Below are 22,364 nucleotides of genomic sequence, written 5' to 3'. Positions count from 1 at the left end.
ATCAGGGAAATATGAAGAAATTTTATCACTGTAGAAAAAAATCAGGGAATTTTATCATTCTGAAGAAAAAAAAACAGGTAATTTCATTAATGTGGAAAAAATCAGGGAATTTTATTTATGTGGAAAAATCAGTAAATTTTAACAATCTGGAAAAATCGGGTAATTTTATCAATGTGGAAAAATCAGGGAAATGTCAGAAATTTAAATACCTTAAAAGTCAGGAAGAATGAATTAATTTAAGTTTGATACTCTTAAAAATCCAATTTTTCCTCCAAAGAAAATGGTCTCGCAATAATTTTTTTAAACTATTTATTTTTAATTTTAATGATTCATAAATATTCTGTAATATGTTTTCTGTATAAAAAAAGTCTCTGCTGAGAAATTAATAATGAAATTAAATTTATTGATTGAAAAATCAAGGAAATTTAAAAAGGAAATCTGCCTAAAAAAGTCAAAGAATTTTTTTCTTCCCGAGTGTTTGTGGCTATCCTGTTCCTTTTACAATATGCAACATACTTTTAATAAAAAAAGTGCATAATATGTTGTATAAATTGTTTTGACTGTACGTTTTGTTGCTGATTTAAATGCATTGATTTTTTTTACTTGTTACCGTGCCATCTTAAGTCTTTCTCCTGATGTGATCTTTGTTTTTTTTTTCTATAAAAAAAAAGGAAAATTTAAAGTTTATATGATTGTTATATTTGTACATGAATGTGTTTTTGAATTGTTTTTATATTTCTGTTCTTGAACAAATATAATCTGGGCCATTGTTTTATATTCACTATAAATAAACCATATCTCACTTACTTTCATTTCTTTTACATTTTGCCTTAAAATGTATGCTTACATAATTGCTCCTTTTATGTAAAATTATTTTTAAATCCATTGATGGATTTTGCTGCCAGCATCATTCATGCTGATTCCCATTGTAAAATTATGTATTTCTTTAATTCCTGGTAATGTCCTGGGTTCCAGAAAATGGTGAGAGATGACATAAAACAGGATTCAGGGGTGGGCCCTGGCCTTCTCTTGTGATTTCTACATTTAGCGACTACTCTCTAGGGCTTAACCCTAAGAATTTTTTACATCATTCTCAGCACAGTCTACCCTGATGTCTTTTTAGCATAGGCTTTTCTCAAAAGACTTTCTTGCTGCTTCAATCTTCATGCATTCTTGCCATATCTAAAAAGTGCAGTTTAGCCCCAATTTTTTATATTTTGCTCACTGAAAATAAGAAGTTTTCAGAAAGGTGGGAGTATAACACAGATCTAAGCTTTAATCCCTTTTTAACAATTACGTTTGAATTTAATTCACAATAAATACTTTTATCACAGAATTTAACATAAATTATTAAAGGCAATTTCTATTAAATACCTTAAAAATTCATTTTTTTAAAAAAAAGTTTCGCTGTCGGATTTTTTTTTTCTTCGAATTTCTGACCCCCAAATTTTTTATTATTTTTTATTGCTGAATGGTGATATTATTCTATCCTAATTTCAAAAACGCAAAATAGTTTTGTCTTTAAATAGTTTTTGCTGGACATATTGTGATATTCCGTTTACTGATCTCCAGTTTTGCATGCAATGCATCTAAGTTTTATCTTAAAATAATGCACTAATTAGATTAAAGTATATTCAGTACACTTTTTCAACCCATCCTTTTGGTTAATTTTACGAACATTTAAGTATTTTCTAATGTTTCTGTGAAATATTTCTGCAACAAAATGCCATTTTTTTACATATGAAATATTGTATTGGCCAAATTGTGTAACGTTTGCAACGCCTGCAATTTTTCCCATAAATATATTGTTTAAGGTATTTGTTGTTTATTGCTAAGATAATCTGATGTCCTAAAATTCAATGAAAAAAATTATTTTACTAACGTTGCATTTATTTAAATGGAAACGTATATTACATAATTAGTGACGATTTAGTGCATCTAACTTAAATATCAATAGAATTAAAAATTAGCTGTTGTTAATACATATTATTGTTTCCACCTTTTGAGAAGTGGCCATATATATATAAAATAATATATATATATCCATATATATATATCCAGTTATTTTTTATTGAAAAAAAAGTAAAAATCAATGCACAACATTTTTAAACTAAGGTTTTGGAAAAAAGTTTTATTCCCAACTGTCCAGAGTACGTATGGGGTAAAATATTTCTGCTTCCAACAAGATAGTGCTCCTTCTCATACTGCAGGTGTGGTTCAGGAATGGTGCAGCAAATATTTAGCTGACATTTTGTCGAAGGATAAATGGCCTCTCAACTCCCCCGATCTGAACTTGCTTGATTATTTTGTTTGTTCACATATGCTCTCACAACTTAATAATTATAAAATCTTGAATCTGTACAAATTCAAAAATTTAATTCAAAAGTATGGTTTGAAATGCCGATAGATGCCATGTGATGGATTTGAAAAGAGACTTATGGCTGTATTTTTCCATTTAATTCAAAAGTATGGTTTGAAATGCCGATGGATGCCATGTGATGCATTTAAAAAGAGACTTAAGCTCGTTAAGAAGTAAAAGGCTGTATTATTCCATTTAATTCAAAAGTATGGTTGGAAATGCCGATGGATGCCAAGTGATGGATTTGAAAATTGGATTTTTGTGCTCTTATTTCATATAAAAAAAAATTTTTTAACCATAACTTGCAGGGGGAGAACAAGTCTATGTATTCCGCTGTCTGGGAATAAGAAAGTCCAACAATATAGAATTCATAAACTTTATTCAAAATTTAATCAAATTTATTCCATAGAGAACGACAAAGGGGAAAAAAAACCACAATAAGATGAATCATTAGGCAAAAAAGCTCATTTGCGCATCATCTGTTACGCATGGCTAACGCCGTGTTAGATTCTCGCGGGAAAATGCATCTGTAGCCAAGCGTTGATAATTGCTTGTCCACTTATTTTAGTTTTACGTATTTGGAACAAAAGAATACAGTTTAAAATGGCGCGTGTAACGCATCATTTGTGTATACTTCATGTTCCAGGTGCAGATTTTGCTAAAGTATTGTTTATGCTGGTGTCACGTAATGTTTCAGGATTCGACCTAGTGATCTCAGATGCAATTTCGTGAAACAAAAGATCCCCAATTTTCAAACAAGCGTCTTTTTTCTCCTTTAAAATTAACTGTTATGTATAACGGATTGAAAAATATCTAAACGCTAAGTTCTCAAAAATTTCTTATAATCATGTAATAAGTTTGAATGTTCTATTTTCAAAACGACGTAAATTTCTTCTTCCTATTTCCACTCTTTATTTTAACTATTAAATATAACTGATAGAAAACTACATTTAGAACGAGAATGTAAATGAGTTTGTAAGGGGTCCGCCAGGGTCTCCTTACCACCTTTGACCAATGGGAATGGATGACCCATGATTTCTGAGAGAGGCCTCAAAAATTACTAAATAGTTATCTAAATTATTACTTATCCTTTATTCTTATATATTTTTTTTTTAGATTCTAAAACAAAATTCCAAAAAAAAGGAAGGTTAAATGTCTTAAATTATTTTTACTTGCTCAAAACTATTACTTTGCTTCATATCGCATGTGCATACAGTGCCTGATTTATCATTAGGCCTGAGAGGCCCAGGCCAATGTCCTCCAGATTTCTGAGGGCCTCCTGAATGTTACAAATATTTCCTTTTTGTGTTTTTCCTTAAGAATTGTCTGTTAGAGTTATGATTTTGCAAAAATTGAAACAAATGTAAGCTTAAATTTACTAATATATCGTAATTTACTAGTGTTATAAATAATTTAAAAACACGTCATAACTAAACAGCATGTAAATTTTAGTTTAAAGCAACGACCAGGGGACACTTTAAAGTTCTGTGCTTAGGCCTCCCACATTTCTAGATCAGACCCTCTATGCTTAGCTGCCAACTGGTACGATATAGCTGGGACAGATTTTAAAAAGTGGTCATAAAGTAATATTTAAATCAAGATTTACACATAAAACGACGAGTGTTGCTACCATGAGTAGAAGTTGGCAAACATGCGAAACATGTGTAAACTTAAAGAAAGAAAATTAATTTCAACTGTCTGCTTTCTAAAATATCTAAGAACATTTTAACTAAATAAGAGAGGACCTTAGGGGAAAGGCAGGGCTAAAGAGAATAGAAGGGCTGGTTCCCTCCTTTGAGGAAACTCTCGCCGCGCCGATCCTCCGATTTTCTCTAGTGACGTCACTTTGGCGCAAAGCTCGCACTTTTACTTCAAGAACAAAGCGTTCGGATTACTAGCTCTAACTAATATTGGAGCATTTATTTTTGTGACATATTCTAAGACATTTGTTATATTTTATAATGACTTTCCTCAGTTTTTGCAATGAATTTACGAGAATTTAAAACTATTATCGAAATGCCAGTTTGCGCGATTGCAACTTGCAAAAATTCTGATAGAAGAACAAAAGGAAACAATGTAATTTTCCGCGTGTTTCCTAAAGTAAATGAACAACTATGAAAGAATGGATTCCGAAATGACACAGTTAATATAAAACAGCAATACGTTTATTCTGTCATTAAGAACTTTTATAAAAATTCATTATCTGAATAGAAACCGCCTCGTTACTTCAAAAAGAAAGACAGGTGAAAAAAATTAAAAAAGTCAAAGAAAATGTAAATAAAAAGTATAAANATCTTGCAAAAAAATTTCGTAAAAGTAGGCAGCTTATGCTAGAAGGTTTTATTTATTAAATATTAAGAATGTTATTCAACAGTAGAATTAAATATTTAGCGGTGGTCGGAAAAACTACATCATTTTTGTAGTTAACTACGACTACTTTTTTCTTAAATGTAGTTATTAAAAACTACTTCTTTGTTTTTAGGAGACAAATTTTGCTGGAGAACTTAATTAACGCCCATGTTCAAAATAGTTTATTGGCTTATTTAAGCACGAGTAATTGAGAAATATTTATTCATGTTTACACGAGCCAGTTCGTCATTCTAAGCCGATTTTTACGACTTTGTTCTTTTAAACTTCACGCCTTTCTCGACAGCGAATATTTAAGAAATGCTTGGAATTATAGAATATTAGCGATTTTGCCTAGTACTTCATGCCTTTTTATTCCTTCAAAGAAATAAAGTGCATCGAAACCGATGGTTAAATTATTGGTTTCCAAAGCCACAGCGAACAGAATAAAAAAATGGTGAACCAATAAAATAAGAATACCGTTAAATGAGAGATAAATAATTTTCAAATAAATAATTTCTTTTATTAATTTTATTTTAATTTGAAAGTAATTCGAATTGTTAATTGAAGTTAAAATTGTAAGTTAAATACATATATTATACTGTCCATGAGGCCCGGCTAAATCCAGCGACAGCTATGAAAAAAAAAGTTGTTTAAAAAAGTGAAAAGTTAAAACAGACATTCTTTTTTTTAAACCAGTTTTATTATCTTTCAGTACAAAATAACGACTGGTATACAAACCTCTCACATAGGAACGGATGTATAATACTTAAAGCTGACATCTGAAGAACCAATCAGAGTCAAGAACATTAAAAAAAAAATGGAATACGTATCATGAATAGGAAAAACGCTAATAAATGAAATAGGTTGGAACAAAATTGCAGCTATTTAAACGAGGATTACAATAAATATCTTGAGAGCTTAAAAATTTACAACAGTGACATATAAAATAAGATATGTGGATACACTTGAAATTCTTTTATCTATGTTTTTTTTAGAAAAAGACAGGAAATGATACGTGAAAAGTTAAGCTCAATATTTGGTGATGAGGGTATTTGCCAGTGTTACGTAGGCCTCTTTGGCTGCATCTTGAGCCATGCCTGCAATAAAAAAAATTCATTTTATTATTTATTACATACTTTGAAACAAATGACGTAAAAATTCTTGTTTAAAACTTCGGGATATTACTTATCTACAGTAGGTGATAGTAAATTTCTTTTAACATGTTAAGGTCAAAGAATATAGTGAAAACATAATAAATAAACATGGAAAATAATAAAGATTAATGAAAAGAGAAGAAACAAAATTATTAAAATAAAACATTTTTTACATTTTTTTTTTCATACATATTTATTTGAAAAAAACGTATTAAAAAGCCGAAAATCAAGGAAAAGAAAAATAAAATTTATAATATAGTACTTAATTAAAAAATTTATAATTATATATATACACTTAATCCCTGGAGTGCCTTATTGGCTCTTGGCATTTCCGGCAAAATTAAATTCCTAGTACACTTTAGCATCCAAATAGAGTCTCGGTGCTGTCATCTAGTGTGGCAGAAACGAGACGTTCAAATTAACATGACCAACGGTATCTCACCCATTGTGGTGGTCCTGAAAGAGTGGATACCAACTCTGGAGAACGCACTAGGTCTGCTCATCGGCAAGACCGATTGTGCAGCTCATTGGAAATAAAAAATATATACACTTAATTGCTTCTTACATAATATTATATATAAGGCGATAATATTATTTTCAATTTTTTGGATTTAAGGGATAATGAAGAATAAAATCTCAGCATTGTTGATTTAGACGATAAACGAAGTTATTTTAAATTTAAAATAAATAAGCTAATTACATGGAATTCTAATGCTTCTAAAAACATTTATTTAAATACCATTTTTAATCAAATAAAATTAAAAGAATAAGTAGTAATGTTAATTTATCGAAAAAACAAATAGACGAACTCTTCCAAATTTGATTAAAAAAACAATGAATATCCAACTAATGTAATTAAATTCTATATGAAATCATTGAGTTAATTGTAGGTTATAACTATCAATAAATTTATTAAAAATTTCCTTGTTTACTAAGTTTATATTTTTATCATATACAAATCCAATTTGGGCAAATCCGTAACTAAAAATCAAAAATTTAATAGAGAATTTTTTTTAAATAAAATTAGGTTTTCGTTAAATGTTAATAATTTCTCTAAATGTTTTAATCAAAATTCAACTTTATTAAATACAAACTTAGAATTATCCAGTATAATATTATTACCTTGAGCACACCCAATTTCGGACCAATTCTAGGTAACTAACAAGTCAAACGCGCTTCTATACTTCAGTGAGAACGCGCCACAAAATGTAGAGAAATCGAGGAAAAAATTACAGAATAATGAAAAGAGAAGAAGAAAATTATTATTTTTTATTGTGTGTGTATTTTATTTATTTAATTTTAATAATTTTATTCTTTTCTTTTCATTATTCTGAAATTTTTTCCCTGTTTTCTCTATATTTTGAACTTATTTTATAAATTCTACATACTATCAGCTTATGCGCAGTAAGGAAAACTTATTAATTTTCTTTGTTTTTTTTCATTTTTCTCTTCTTTCTTTTTATCCTTTTTGCGTTTAGTGTGTGTGTGTGTATAGTTAGTTTGTTTTTACTATATGTATAAATTTAAAACAATTAATTTTTTCAAATCGTTGAATCGAATTTTGTATTAGTGATGTTACTAGACTTAATTTAGAAAGGCTTATGGTTTTAATTGCCGTAATTTGAATATGATATGTAAAGCTTTAAAATATGTAATTCCTCTATACTGAGAAACATAATAGGATATTTGCAATAAACTTTTGTAGCATGACAACATAGCTATACCAACGTTATTTTAAAAAATTTAAATGTTCTTCATTTTAATTTTCTTTTTTATTTGCGTTTCTTTCTAATGTTTATTTGTATTGATTGACGTAGACACCCAAATACTTTTATTTTGTTTACTAGTCAATAGAATTTGAATCCTCTCAGTATTCATTTTGTTACCATGGAAACAAGCGAAAACATGCTATTAAAATTTTGATGTGTATCATTACTGTGGTTTCGAGTAAAAATATTACACAAGTTTAACCAAAATACACAATTTCTAACGAAGTTAAACTTATATAATTATCGCATCGAGACCATTATAGAGCAGGGGTTCCTGAATTAGGGTTGATTTCTCCCCTCAATGGGGTTATGATCCTCAGAGGGGGGGATGAGTATTGAATTGAAAACAATGATAAAAAGCTAACAAATATTGAAATCGAAAATGTATACGAAACCAATCGTTCAGACTTCAGACAAAGAATTACGAATTTAAAAAAAAATAATAATAAAATAAATAAAATAAAGTTTCTCTGAACTTTGCTCATCATACTTTGGGTTGAACAAAGATCTGTCTTAAGATCCTCTCAGAAAAAAAAGAAAAAAATTTAAAAAAAATAAGTAAAAAAGAAAAAATTGCTGAAAGCGGACTTCTGACTAACATTCATGCTTTAACTGAAAGCACAAGGTCAAAAATGGACAATAGAGTTTATCAATGCTTTCAATTAAAAAAAAATTATCCCTGTATCAATTATTTTCCTTATCTGTTCTTTTTGAAAAAATATAGAAAAGAAAAAACGTAAAAAATTACATTTTAATTTTTTTTCCTTCTTCAATTTAGTAATATTGAGGCCTATAGCGTCAAATTGAGCACAAAAAAGGAGAGAGAGAGAAATAGAAGGTGGCAATTAACATTTAGGGGNGGGGGGGGGGGGAATCACTGTTATAGAGCATTAGCTCCCACATACTTTAATATGAAAGGTATATTGACTTTATTTTACAATCGGCGTTTTAACCCTTTTAGGTACAGTGTAGCCAGTCGGTTAATACTAAATTCCGCACAGACTGTCTTTACTTTCCAGGCAAGCTGGTACCCTTTGGGAGCCCCCCCCCCCCTCCATATTTTGATTATACAGATTCAGAAATGAAGATAGTGAAAAAAAATAATCACCTTTTCTACCGGTCCAAGCTTCCCATTTAGCTTTGCCCTTCAGATCAAGCGCACCTGGTTTGTCTGAAAAAAAATTAAAATGAAGATAAATATTAAAAATACGACACGCTAAAAAAACTTTTTATTATTGGCATGGTTTCGAATATTTTTTTTTAAAGTATGCAAGATATTTTTTTTTATTTGCATTAAAAAAAACTCTAAATAATACATTTTTTAATAGAGTAGACTCCAGCCTATTTATGAAATTGAGTAGCGGGGCAACCTACATTTTGTTATTTTTATTTTATAAACGTCGTGGAACAGCCGACCCAATTTTGAGTTTACGACCTAAATCAGCAAGACAAGGGAACTCCTGGATCAAGTATTAGGAGAAATTTGCCATCGTGGAGGTTTCTTGATGGAATTAACCTGCTTTTGCGTTACATGGAGAGGGAAACCACGAAAACTTCCCATGGTTAGCCAGACGGTAAGGGGACTCCAACCCATCCGTCTACCACAGAGGATATTTTACGTCAGCACTGTGGCTGGTGCGAGCCGGGTGCGGAATTCGTATCGAATAGCCATCGCTGGAATTCGAACCCATTCACCTCGATATAAGGCAAACGCTCTATCTCCTGAGCCACAATTTACGCGAGTTTCATGGATAACACTGGAGAACCATTTTTTCCCTGCTGCATGAGAAGTTTGAACAGTTCTTTGATATTTTCACGCCGCTGATTTCAAATCTGCAATCTACTTCCTTTTACAACTTTCCTTTTTTTCTGCTTTCATCAAATCTGCAATTTACTTCCTTTTTCCTTTTAGTTATAATGTAATCTAATAACATACTCCTAATCAAGAATTTTAAAAAAGTCATTGGAGTGAATACTAAGTGTTCCCACTTCTCTGCTACGTAGGGAATGGTACGGAAAAGAAGATAATAGATTTAAGTTTGTGAGGCGATACGTCAAGGTCATGTTTGTTACTTTAAGTGTTATTTTATTTATTTATTTATTTATTTTTAAAGCTGCTAAGCGTATAAATATCTGTATAAACTTATTTTTTTCCGAAAGCACAAGTTTATAAACAACACATAACTGAAATTATCATTTTAAAAAAATCTGTAGTAATCAGAACAAATTTCGGCTTTGAAGTCCCCAAACTCGAATTAGGTAACATCAAGTACGTACTGGTATAAATGCAACAAAAAATTTGCTCCTCAGTGTCATCCATAAAATCGTAAATATCGTGTAAAATAAAATTATATGTTTAAATGCATTTTATAGTGTTACAAACAATCCTTTGACATTGCAAAAGAATGAGAGATTCAAATATATAAAAAGAAAGAAAAACCGGCTGGATTCCAGTATCCCAAGACAGAAAATATAGCAGGGCAGTATCTTGTAAAATATCGCTGGTTCAGACTCTCACGGGATCAAAATATCGTTGAATAGAATCGTATGCGGATAAAATATGGCACAGAATTTCGTACTGACCAAATGATCTAAATTAACAGAGACAAAATTGTTCGGGAACGAATCTTATGTGGGCAAAATCTCATCAGGTCACCCTGATCATCACGTGTGCAAAAAAACTTCATGGGCAGCATCTCGCAAGTACTAAATACCACGAGACAGAATACCTTGAAAACAAAATACTAGGGGTATTTGTTAAAGGATTTTACAGACGCAAGAGTTTATTTCTGTATAAAACATTAGTAAACTACAAAACGGATTATCAAGAGTTTCCGTACTCCAATTAGCTCATACACATGAAATCATTTTAAGAAGAAGAAATGCTTAAACCTAGCATAATTGAGAATTATATTCTTAAATAAAAACATTTTCTTTATTTAAGCAGTATATTATATACTGTATAAATAACCTTCATAACAACTATGATGAAATACATTTAACTACATATAAATATAAATAACAAATATTGTTAGGGCATCTCATGTGATTCAAGTTTCCTTATCAGAACTGAATAACAATGAATTAATTATGAAAAAAAAACATGAAAGGAAGCTCGCCGAGGTCGAGTTAATGATTTATTTACTTAACAGGTTGTCTGTAAAAAAAGTTTTTATTTTCTTCCTTTCCAGTATGTTTTCGCAATGCTTCACAAAATTAAACTTGTTTTTGCTATTTACTATATTCTCTTCCTATGCCAATTATGTTTTAAATTTATAACTAACTAATAGTAAAGAATAATTGTTAAAATAAGAATGAAAAAAATTTTTTTTAGTGATTGCTGTTTATTTTATTTATTTAGAGTGAGTATTCTTTTTATGCAGAAATTGGATTCGTCGTAAGAAGTCGAGTNTTTTTTTTTTTTTTTTTTTTTTTTTTTTTTTTTTTTTTGAACTGTCGTTGAAGAGGCAACCCAATTTTTGAGTTTTCGACTACTAATGTTCAACTTCGTAACCTTGCAATTTTGAACCCAATCCAGAAGGCAAGGGAACTCCTGGATCAAGTGTAGGAACTAACCCACATTTGCTTTACATGGAGAGAAAAACCACGAAAGCCTCCCATGGTTAGCCTGACGACTCATGACCGGTCTACCACTGAGGATATTTCATAGCAGCACTGTGGTCGGTGCAAGCCAGATGCGGAATTCGTATCGATCAGCCATCGCTGAGATTCGAACCCGGTTCATCTCATTGGAAGGCGAGTGCTCTATCCCCTGAGCCATCGCGGCTCAAGAAGTTAAATTTTTATTTTATCTTTTATAACCGTCGTTGAACAGTCGACACAATTTCATGGGCTTACGAATACTAATGTTCAACTCCGTAGCCTTGTAATTTTGAACCCAATCCAGAAGACAAGGGAACTCCTGGATCGAATATTGGGAAAAATTTTGCCTTCGTGGAGGACTTTTTCATGGAGCTAACCCGCATTTGCGTTACATAGAGAGGAAGACCACGAGAACCTCTCATGATTCACCTAACGGTAAAGAACTAGCCCATGATCCGTCTACCACTGAGGATATTTCACCTTAGCTCTGTGGTCGGTGCAAGCCGGATGCGGAATTCGTATCTACTTGGATTCGAACCCGGTTCGCCTCATTGGAAAGCGAACGCTCCCTGAGCCATCGCGGCTCAAGAAGTCGAATTTGAAAAAGCACAATTCTCCGTGGGACAATTCATCGCCTACAATTGCAGCGACGATTCGCCGTAGGCACTATTCGCCGCTAGCAAGGTCTGTCTCAGCAACAATTCGTGATACACACAATTCGTCGTGGCGACAATTTGACGAAATTACAAACCCCAATTCTTGCTTAAGTAAGAAATTTCAAACAGCCACACATTGTTTATTGCTTTTACTTTGACTGTAGTAAATTTAACTTTCTATGAAAATCAATTTATGTTTTGATTTATTTTATAAAATTATGAAAAGAATTTTTCTCTAAAAGATTTTTTGTTTTTCGTCGGTGTTCGAAAATCTTGACCTCTATCTAAAACTCGCTAAAGAATTTTTTTTTGCAACTTTTTCTTACCCAAAGTTTATTTTCTACTTTTTGAATACATAACGAATACAAAATTTTCCAAGTTTAATGTTTTTTTCAAATTTAACCCGTGAGTCTCATGTCGAATGGAGTTCTCTTGATAGCCGGACAGTAGATCATTATGAACGCAGCCCGTGCGTCTCATGTCCAGAGGAGTTCTCTTGATAGCCGGGCAGTAGATCATAATGAATACAGTCCATGAGTCTGATTTAGGTGGAGTTCTCGTGATAGATCAATAGATTAATATGAATACAATACAATATGAATACCTGCACTGCAATCACCGCAAGTGGCTTGTTTGTAGAGGGAGTACAGTTCCAGAAGCTCTGAATCTGAAGGCCGGCTTTTCATATCCTTCACGGAAGTGGCGGCAGTGTTGAATTTCTAAATAAATTAGAGAAATTTATTAAAAAATGGCAAATTCGGAAAACAACACTAGAAATTAAACAAGAGGGTACGTTTGATTGAATATTCCGTTTAATAACACTGAGTCGGACGTGGCTATGCAGCACCAAGTTCAATTTAACTTATAACAGGTAACAATGGTAACAAGGTAACAATGTCAAACGCTATGAAACTGCAGGCACAAAAACAAAAATTAGATGAATAACGATGTGATAAAAAAGATCATTCGTGATTGTGGAATTCGAACCCTAGAGGAAAGATACATAAAGTATTTTATTTGTAAGTAAATGTTTTTTTTTATTAATAAATTTGGTTCTATTATTAAAACTGCATTTTCATTTTTAAAAAAAAATTTAAAAAGAAAATTACTTAAATATGTTAACATTACCTTGTTCATATGTTAAATGGTTACAGATTACGAGTTTTTTATTTTAATTTGTTAAAGAAAACGTTACAGGTGTATTAATATCATTAGAGATTCATTGGAGAAAGTTTATTTTAATGCGAAATTCATTTACTGAAATAAAATTGAGGTAATTTTAACCCTTGAAAAACATTAAGCTAGCATAATGCAACTATTTTTACTCTATAAGAATTACCATTTTAATTAACTTTTTAATAATTTTTATTATTAATAAAACTTTAATATTATTAAAATCATTATAACAGTGCATTACTTAAATATGATAACATAACTTTATGAATATTTTTAAATCATTGTTGGATGAAAAGATATAAAAAAAGTTTTTTTTAATAAATTCGTTTGTATTACTAAAAAAACCATAATAAGTTTTTTTAAAGTTTGAAATTGCTTCAACGAATAAAATAAAAGCTTAATTTGTTATGAAGAAAGTTAGGGGTGTATCAATATTGTTATGGATTCATGAGAGAAAGTTTATTGTAAAGTAAAATTGATTTATTGTAAATACAAAAATTGAAATCATCTTTACCCTTTAAAAATATTAACACAATGCAACTATTTTTTAAATTACTTTTTTAAATAATTATTACTATTTTTAATTTAAATTACTATTTTTAATTGCATAATAATGATTGTTATTTTTAACTTATCACGTAAAAAAAACTGTTCTATATTTTTAACCTTCAGTTCAATTAAGAGTTAAGCAGCAGTTGGCTGATGTACCAAATTAATTTGGATGGTTGCTGAACCAATTTTAATTGGTTTAAGTACTCATCCGTAAACTTTAAAAAAATAGGTCGGATAAAAAATACGACCATCTAACGCTAACTTCCTCAATTTAATTTTAAAAAATAGAGATTCTTTAAAGATTATTTATTTTTTTGCATTCAGATAATATTTTTTTAGATATAATTGTAAGGAATTTTTCTATGTTTATTTATTATTATTTTTAGTTTTCTTTTTTCGCATTACGATCTAAATTTGTACTGTTTTCCGAACAAAACAGTTTTTAAATCCGTTTTTTTTTTTTTTTTTTTTTTTTTTTTTTTNATTTGCATTTAATAACAGTAAAAATTAACTTGGAGCTAAGAAGAGAGGCCAATGCAGTGAAGATATTTTCTCTAATGCGTTATGCTTTCGTTTATTTGATCCTTTCTTATGGAGCTTGTAGATTCATTGGGATCTGTAGTTAAATACACTGAATCTATGAATTCAATTATTTCCAAGCACATAAAATAAAATTTATGGCCTATTTTTTACCGTAGGGTAAAATTTTGAAAAATATCCTAACCACCTTGAGATAAAAGAAAAAAATGGGTCTTAAAAATTAAATTAATTGCAGTTAATTACCTCTAAATGGTTCCTTTCATAAATCAATCAAAATTTCAAAATTATTTTAGCATAAAAATACCAGAAAAACGCGGCCGTTTTACCGGAACAGATACGGAACAAAAAATATATTCCGCAATTTTTATTAATAAATTACCTTAAAATCACTAAAGTATTCTAATTAAGTTCATATTACTGTAAAAATTATGGTTTAATATTTTATGCTAAGTATGGATTTTACGATAAAACGGATTTTATGGAGGATGCACTTGGTTAGGTACTTCATGCGTATTTTTATCCGGAATTTTTTACAGTGTACAGAAGGTAAAATGAAAACGCATAAAGATAAAGGGGGATATTAATAAACTGTTACTAAATGGGGTATTAATAAAAGATTATTGATAAAATTATTTGTTAGTTAATATCAGTTATTAATTATAAATTAAATAAAACTTTAGTACTTATAAATCGATTCCAAGTGCAAATATTTTCAACAAGAGATAAGATAAGGATAAGCGATACTACTTTTTAATAAATGAAAAAAACGGAGAAAAAAATACTTGGTTGTGGTCAGGCAATACTTTTTTAGTTTATTCACTTTAACTATATTTGCTTTATTGACCGTAGTGACCACAGAGCTGTGGAGTGGGTTGTTGAAATGTTCTACTCCGGCACTGGACATTTCTCGGAACTCAACTCCGATTTAGATTCGATTAAAATTTTTACCGAATCCTTGGAAACTATTAATGTTAGAAAGTAAGTATTATAACCCATTTCCATATTTTGATTCGCACTTAGAGTTACTTGAATCAAACCTATTATTCATTATAGCATAATAGTTGAAAAAATAAATTAAAAAAATATATATTTGTACAGATTGTGGTATAATCAACATAGCACGTTCAAGTACCGAAATTTCTGCAGCGGTTAAAGTGAAGTTCCTGTATACCTGTCGAACCTATAAGCTACCAAACCTGAAGTGTAACCTAAAATGAACTGAACTGAATTTAAATCAATGAAATACAACTATTTTAAACGTTTGTCCTTTAGCTTTACACTTTTTCACTTTTCCTTATGTTCAACTTCCAGGATCCTGCTCGTGATTTTGTTGTTCAAATTTTAATAAAATTAAGTCTAAATTCGGCACTTTTCCTTTTTATCCTTGACTATTGATATATTTCAAATGCCGATAAAATAAGCGTAACCTAATCACGTCAAAAAACTATTGAAATTGAGTAAAACCATAACAAGGAAAAGCTAGATATGAATATCTTATACTACCACATCTATTAGCATTTTCTCACAGGAGGATTCTTCATCGAATATTCATGAGATAGAAAACTATTATAAGTTATTCATTCAATTCATTTACGTACCTTTTTAATTTAGCTCAAACTTTGTTTTGGAAGTTTTAAGTGAAAAACTCATTAATAATTCCCTTAATATCAATTTTTAAAGATTTCAAATTTTTTTTTTAATAGTTTAATAAAACGTAAGCTCAAATGTGATAAATATAAGTTTTGATAATTTACATAATTATCATTATGTTCTTTTAAGTAGTATTTTTGTTCACTTAATTATAAATATTAGTCTAACTAATTTTAGTAACATGAAAAACTTTTTTTTAAACATGTTGAAGTTAACTTTTAATTAACAGGAGTCGGAGTAAAAAAAAAAAATTTCTGACTCCAGCCAAATTTCCTTCAACTTCACAACCTTGATGTAAATGGTAATCATTTCCTGGTTCGAACGACTTTTTCTTTGCTGCAATACAATCAATTTATCTTCTCCGCGTTGAAAAAGAAATGCAAGTAGGAGAAAACATCACTACAAATCTTGAAGGGACTGTAATGATTAAGAAAATATGAATGCTAACATATCCTTAATCTTACTTTTTTTTATAACAAATAGACCTTTAGCTGTCTCTTTCTCGCTCTTTTTTATGCCTTAAGTTAAATTAAAAATTCAGTATAATGCAAATACAGGCATTAACACCATTTTTCATCGCCTTATTTATTTTTTTACGTAAATAATGCATGCTTTGAAAAATGTATGCAATTTTTTTTTGAAAAATGTATGCAGAAAGGGGCTGTTAAAGAAACTCTGTCGTAAAAGAAAGGAAAGCTAATTACATCTGTTTCATTTCAAACGTCAAACTCAATTTCATTAAAAAGAGCCGTGTTCTATATTAAATCTGAAAGGACACTAGAATTTATTAAGAATTACAAATACGAATTTCAATAACTGTTTTCGTATTAATTTCATAAGAAATGTATGCATATACTAGTATGTTTGAGTTATTATGGAAGACTTAATGTTTTTTGGAATTTTTCATGTGTTAATAGCTTTACTATAAAGATCGGAATCGTTATAAGTAATCAGAATACTAAATAATTGTTTGAAACTAATTTTTTTATTGTCATTGGAAAAAAATGAATGCTCAATTAACTTCGCAAATCAATGTTTAGGTAGTGATTGTAGGTGGCAAGTTTATTCCTACACACCTGCCGTAAGGGAAATTGAAACCAACAAAAATCTATTACTATCTTTCCAAGCAAATGCGCCAAAATTGCTTGCAGAAAATAAAATATTCAGCTAATCTCTGAGTTTTATCACGAGTCAGAAATTCAGCTAAATTGCAAGTTTAACCCAGACCACTTTGAATTTCCTGAAGATCAAAATCTACCATTATCAAAATCGGTAACGCATTTAAAATGCATCTCACAACTCACACTTATAATCTCTTAACGTATGCAAAAATCAGACGAAAGAACTTTTTGTAAAACAAGCAGCTTAACCCTTGGAAAATCGTTTTCAAATCGCACCAATCAGAAAATATTCTTCTCCTGAGGGAACAAACCCATATCTTGCGTGACGAGATTATTGCGTGATGAAAACGTCAAACGATATATATAAAAAAAGTAGATTTAAAGACCATAAAGGATATTTTTTTTTCTACTTGTTTCGACTTTAGAACATTTCGTTACAGAGCATATCCAACAGGATATGGGGTGGCGGGAAAAATATTTGGCGCGAATGATGCCAGCGGTCAATGGTCTGTTGGCGTGCCAGCATAAATCCTTCCCCTTTTCCACCTCATCGTAGAATCACAACTGCATTCCTATCTAGTGTAAGATAGCCAGTGTGGTCTGCAAAGGGCGTACGGTAAGGGCAAACCAGCGTAAAACCATTTTATTGTCCTTGAAAACTTTTCTCTTTTCTTGTCCGCGCCATTTTTAATTCCTTCTTCGAGATACAGGGGGTCAAGTGCATTAATGGGCCTCATTCATATGGTTTCAAACTTTCCCAGGGAAGAACGAGTTAAAGAATGTGACTACAACGGATGAAGAAAATGTACGATTATTTTATGTTTCATAGCTCGGAGATAATTCCATAGAAGATGACAAAAATGTTAATAACTTGCGATAAGTCATACTTATAAAAAATGAAAGTCAATTTCATTCACAGTTATGATTAATTTATTTCTAACTATTATTATTATTTTTCTTTTAAATTGCATTCTGCATAGCAAACTGATTTAATAACCCTTGAAAAATAACAACAAGATACTAAATCTGTTCTCTTTTATATATTTTTACCCGCATGTATCTGAATAAGATAATCTTTGAAAATTACAAATGGACGTAGAATAATCGATATAATAATTTGTTAGTAAGCATTTTTTCAATTAGTTATTCTAAATTGGCGTTCGTAATTCTGATCTCAGTCACCACAGCAAGGAACCATCCTGAACTGATCCATATTTTAAAGCGTAGAACAATACTGTCCACTTCAGACGATAGCTTTGAAAATAAATATAATTCGAAATAATAGTTTACTAATAGTATTCAATTGTAATTGCGTTTTTCCTTCTAAAAAAGAATTATTTTTTATTCCTTATCCTGAATATTGAGAAATAAAAAAATTAACTAACCTAAATGCCACGAAATCTATAAAACGTGTTAAGTTTAAGAAATGTATCGAAGATGTATGAAAGTTATTTTAAATTTGTGAATATAGATGATTTTTTAAAATTTAAAGTGGTCAATAACAAAATGCAGCATTAAATTCCGAAGTAAACTTTTGTAGTGATGTAAATATTTATTTTGTTTTATTATTATTTTATATTATATTTATTTCGTATTTTTTATTATTAATAAAATGATTACTTTACTTTTCAATTACAATGAGTTTAAAAAAAAATTAATTATCTGTCTAGTTATAATTATTTTAATTGCTATTTCAGTACGGGAGTAAGAATCTTTGTTTTCTTCGGTATATTGCAAAGATAAAACTATTTTTCTGAAAGCTATTTTAAATTTGAGACGTAAAACTTGAAAGAGTTTTGTATTAATAAATCAAAATTATTAAAGTACAGTCAGTAAATAAAATGGTTTAGTATGAATTTGTAACTGGAAAAAGATTGAAGTTTTATGATAATAAATCAAAGTTATTAGAGTATAGTTGATAAATAAAATGGCTAAGTATAAATTTATAATTAGAAAGAGGTCGAAGTCTTATACTAATATCAAAGTTATTATTGTTATTATTAAAGTCGTAAAGTACAGTTGGCAAACAAAATTGTTAAATATAAATTTATAATTTTAGTTATTATAAATAACCTAAAGTTTCAGTCAAAGTTTTGTCAGATTATTCTGACAAACGAATCGAATCAATCTATCACAATTTTTTTTTTGGAAAAAAATGATTATTATCCGAAAAAAAAAATATTTTCAATTTCTCTCATAAAGTATTGTTTTTCTATTAATAGAAAAATCAAGTAGCTACTTCTAAATACTTTGATAATTCAATTGTGGGAAAATTGCGGACTAATTCACATTTTTCAAACACATATTCACATATTTTCGGGAAGCTATTTCCTTATTTGAAATATATATATCTTCCCGGGTTTTTCTTCTTCAAAAACATGTATAGACAAAAAGATTATAAATAATTTCTAAGTAATGATAAAATTAAGTCGTAAAGCAAGAAACATGGAACAATTCTTTATTGTTTTAAGGTATGAAAGTGAGTTTAAGGTGAATGAAACAGCAGACGATCTTTGAAAAGTTCTATTTTGCGTTCTACTTATTGTTTACGTGCTCCGTGATTCGATTTAAAAATTAGTCAAAGCCCCAAAAAACAATGTATTTTCTATTTATAGAAAGGAAAAAAAATCGGAGTTTTCCGTGTCTTGTAATGATATTGCAGAAGTTATTTAAAACCAATTCAATACTTCATGTTCTAAATTTTGTTCTTGTTTCAATGTATTTTAAGAAAATGATAAATTTGTAAGAAAACGTAAATATGTTTTTAAGCATATTAAAGTAATAATGTAGTGGTCTAAAATTGAATTTTAATTATAATTGTCCGAATCAATCTTTTCCGTCCCAAAATCTGAAAATTTCCTCAATAAAACCTTTTTTATTGAATTGAACCATATTCCATAGCTTAATATTTTCAGATATTTCTTTTTCGGAAATCTCCGTAATTATGATGGCGTCAAAAATGGTACGATGTCAAAAATAATTTATAAAAACATTTGGATAAATTAATGTGTAATTTTCTAATAGTTTTTAATGTTTCAGAAATTAACGAAACATTAAAAAAAAAACTAAAAGTTTTCATTTTTTTTTAAATAATTTTTTTTTAATTTCAAAATTTTCTAAACTATAGTTTTTTGGTATTTATTAAAATGCCTAGTATTTCGTGGTGTATCCCATTACGTTACTTAGATTTATTTTTATAAATGCTTAATATTTATTAAAAGTATGTAAGGCTTAAACTATTAGCTTACTCAATGACAAATCACTATCTTTTAAAAATTAATATATTTATAAATTTTCAATATTAATCTAAAGTTTTAGTTCTGAAAATGAATGTATAGTTATTATCCTTTCATGTAATTCTAAATTTCTGTAATAAACCTGGGATCATTCGAGATTAAATTCAGGTGCTTCGAAAAAAAAATTATCGCAAAAACGAACCCTTTATAAACGTAGTTTATTTTATGAATGACGTCTTTTAATACGTAATTTTAAACTTTAGGTAATTTCTTAAAAAATAATTTTTGTGTTTTTTCTCTCTCATAAACGGGACCTCAGTTTTTTTAAAAATTTATAAGTGATAACCTAAAATTAAAAGTAGATTTTACACTATTTCGAGGAGACCGGTCTCACTGGTGACTTTACAGATTACAGTTATTTTTTTTTTTTTTTGTGATTTTTCACTAAATCAGGACCCTATCCTCACAAAATAATGAGTACATTTTTCACGATTTCGTGTAAAGTTTAGAATAACACCTGATTCACAACACACATGCAATGGTATTCCTCAGAAAAAATAATTGAAATTTTAAAAACTCAGTTTTTTTTAAAAAAAAAAGTTTAAAAAACGAGAAAAAATTTAGATTTTTTACAGCATCTAAAACGAAAAATGTAAAGAATATCACTTCTGAAAACATCATCTTTCCACATTTTTCGTCGAATGGGTGACAAAATTAAATTTATAGAATCGTTTTTGGTTCACTTGAAAAATGTGTTTTATAAAAGCTTGCTTTTATTTTATTATTTTTAGTATCTTGTAAACTAGTTAATGTGTCAAAAAGTGTCAGCAATTTCGATTGGTTCGATCATTGCTATATGGCGATAAATTCTGCCATTAGCGATTAAGAAACAATAGGATATCTACAAGTGACGTAGTATGGGTATTTCGATCCTGATTGGTTGTTGAAACGTGCCATTTGTTTACGTTAGAAACTGTTCATTCCATTCTATTTCGTGTGAGCCAAGCCCTTCAAGTATCAATTCTCTTAAGTGACACATTCTACTTTTTTACACAAAGATTTCAATTATTTATATTTCTTAACACAAAGACAGGCATGAAGCCACGTAGAACATAAACTAGCATCGAAGTTGCCAGGTACACAAAACAGAAATATGTCGCTGTTTCAATAAAATAAATAAACAGATAATAATTCAAAGTCAAGTAGAAGGCATAGACGAGAAAGAATTACATTTGAATAAATTCGATGCTTGATAAAGCGCTTTATTTCATTATTTTCACTTTAATCAACATTCTAACTTATGTGGAGAAACTTAGCTCAGCTTTAACACGGCATTTTGATTATAAATGATCAGCTAGCATCGATGTCATAGGTCACAAGTGTGGGTATCGTTGATCTTCCTCTTCTTGAAGTGCGAGTACCCAATTGAAGCTTACATATTCAACAAGCACTGAGCTTCAGTGGAATTTTGAGAACTTAACCAAATTGTCGGTTAATGGTCGAAATTTTGGCAAAAATATGCCGATGCATTATGCTTGTAGCGATCAGGTAATAAGTGTGACTTTTTATTGTCATCGCGCACAGAGCTCCAGTCGAAATCGAACATTCTTTTTAGCTAAAAAGTAGTCAAAAGTTAGATTAAGAAATTTGCATTCAAACGGAAACCAAAGAGATAAGTAAAATTAGGTAAAAGTTTCTTTTAAAAATTTAAAATTAAGTAAAAATTTGTTTTAGAAATTTAAAATTAGGTAAAAATTTCTTTTTTTTCTGATAAAAGAAGTCTGTAATTACTCATAATCATTCTAAATTGGATTCATACAAAAGATAGAGGAAGCTCTACTAAATTATATCATAACAAGGGATTATTCTAGTATTTTTGGAAAAGTTCTGTTTTGGTGAAATTGTGAAAAATATACTCATTTTGCGAAGATGGGAACTTGAGTTGACGCAAAGCCCAGCAGTCTTATCTGACTTATTGTGAAAGATCCGATTTCTTGAAAAGGTAAAAAATCTACTCATAAATTTATATGTGTGCAAAAATAAGGTCCCGTATATGTAAAGGAAAAAAAATCACGTCTTTTAAGAAGTTTTAGATTGAAAATTATGTTGTTGTAGTTCATTTACGCCGCACTAGAGCTGCGCAATGGGCTATTGGCGACGGTCTGGGAAACATCCCTGAGGATGAATATGTAAATATTC

At 29.6% G+C, this 22,364-nt stretch overlaps 2 protein-coding genes across 3 annotated transcripts in view; both read right to left on the bottom strand.

Annotated features, from left to right (window-relative positions):
* The window catches only part of LOC107449418 (uncharacterized), a 314,197-nt gene that overhangs the window by 254,049 nt on the left and 37,784 nt on the right, over positions 1–22,364 (bottom strand). The window contains exon 1 of one of the 2 annotated variants that reach the window (XM_071186745.1): positions 16,017–16,031. The exons of the other annotated variant lie outside the window; for it this stretch is intronic. The gene's annotated coding sequence lies outside the window, so the exon portion shown is untranslated. Of the gene's footprint in view, positions 1–16,016; positions 16,032–22,364 lie in introns of those variants that run through there. 2 annotated transcript variants of the gene reach the window in all.
* The window catches only part of LOC107437370 (putative acyl-CoA-binding protein), a 20,326-nt gene continuing 3,348 nt past the window's right edge, over positions 5,387–22,364 (bottom strand). The window contains exons 2-4 of the mRNA XM_043048333.2: positions 12,495–12,609; positions 8,740–8,802; positions 5,387–5,805 (exon numbers count right to left, since the gene is read on the bottom strand). Coding sequence (XP_042904267.1) covers positions 5,738–5,805; positions 8,740–8,802; positions 12,495–12,609 — 246 coding nt within the window. The 3' untranslated portion in view covers positions 5,387–5,737. The remainder of the gene's footprint in view (positions 5,806–8,739; positions 8,803–12,494; positions 12,610–22,364) is intronic.

The sequence above is a fragment of the Parasteatoda tepidariorum genome, chromosome 10 (assembly GCF_043381705.1).
Source record: "Parasteatoda tepidariorum isolate YZ-2023 chromosome 10, CAS_Ptep_4.0, whole genome shotgun sequence".
Taxonomy (NCBI): domain Eukaryota; kingdom Metazoa; phylum Arthropoda; class Arachnida; order Araneae; family Theridiidae; genus Parasteatoda; species Parasteatoda tepidariorum.
This window is presented reverse-complemented; position numbering and strand designations above follow the sequence as displayed.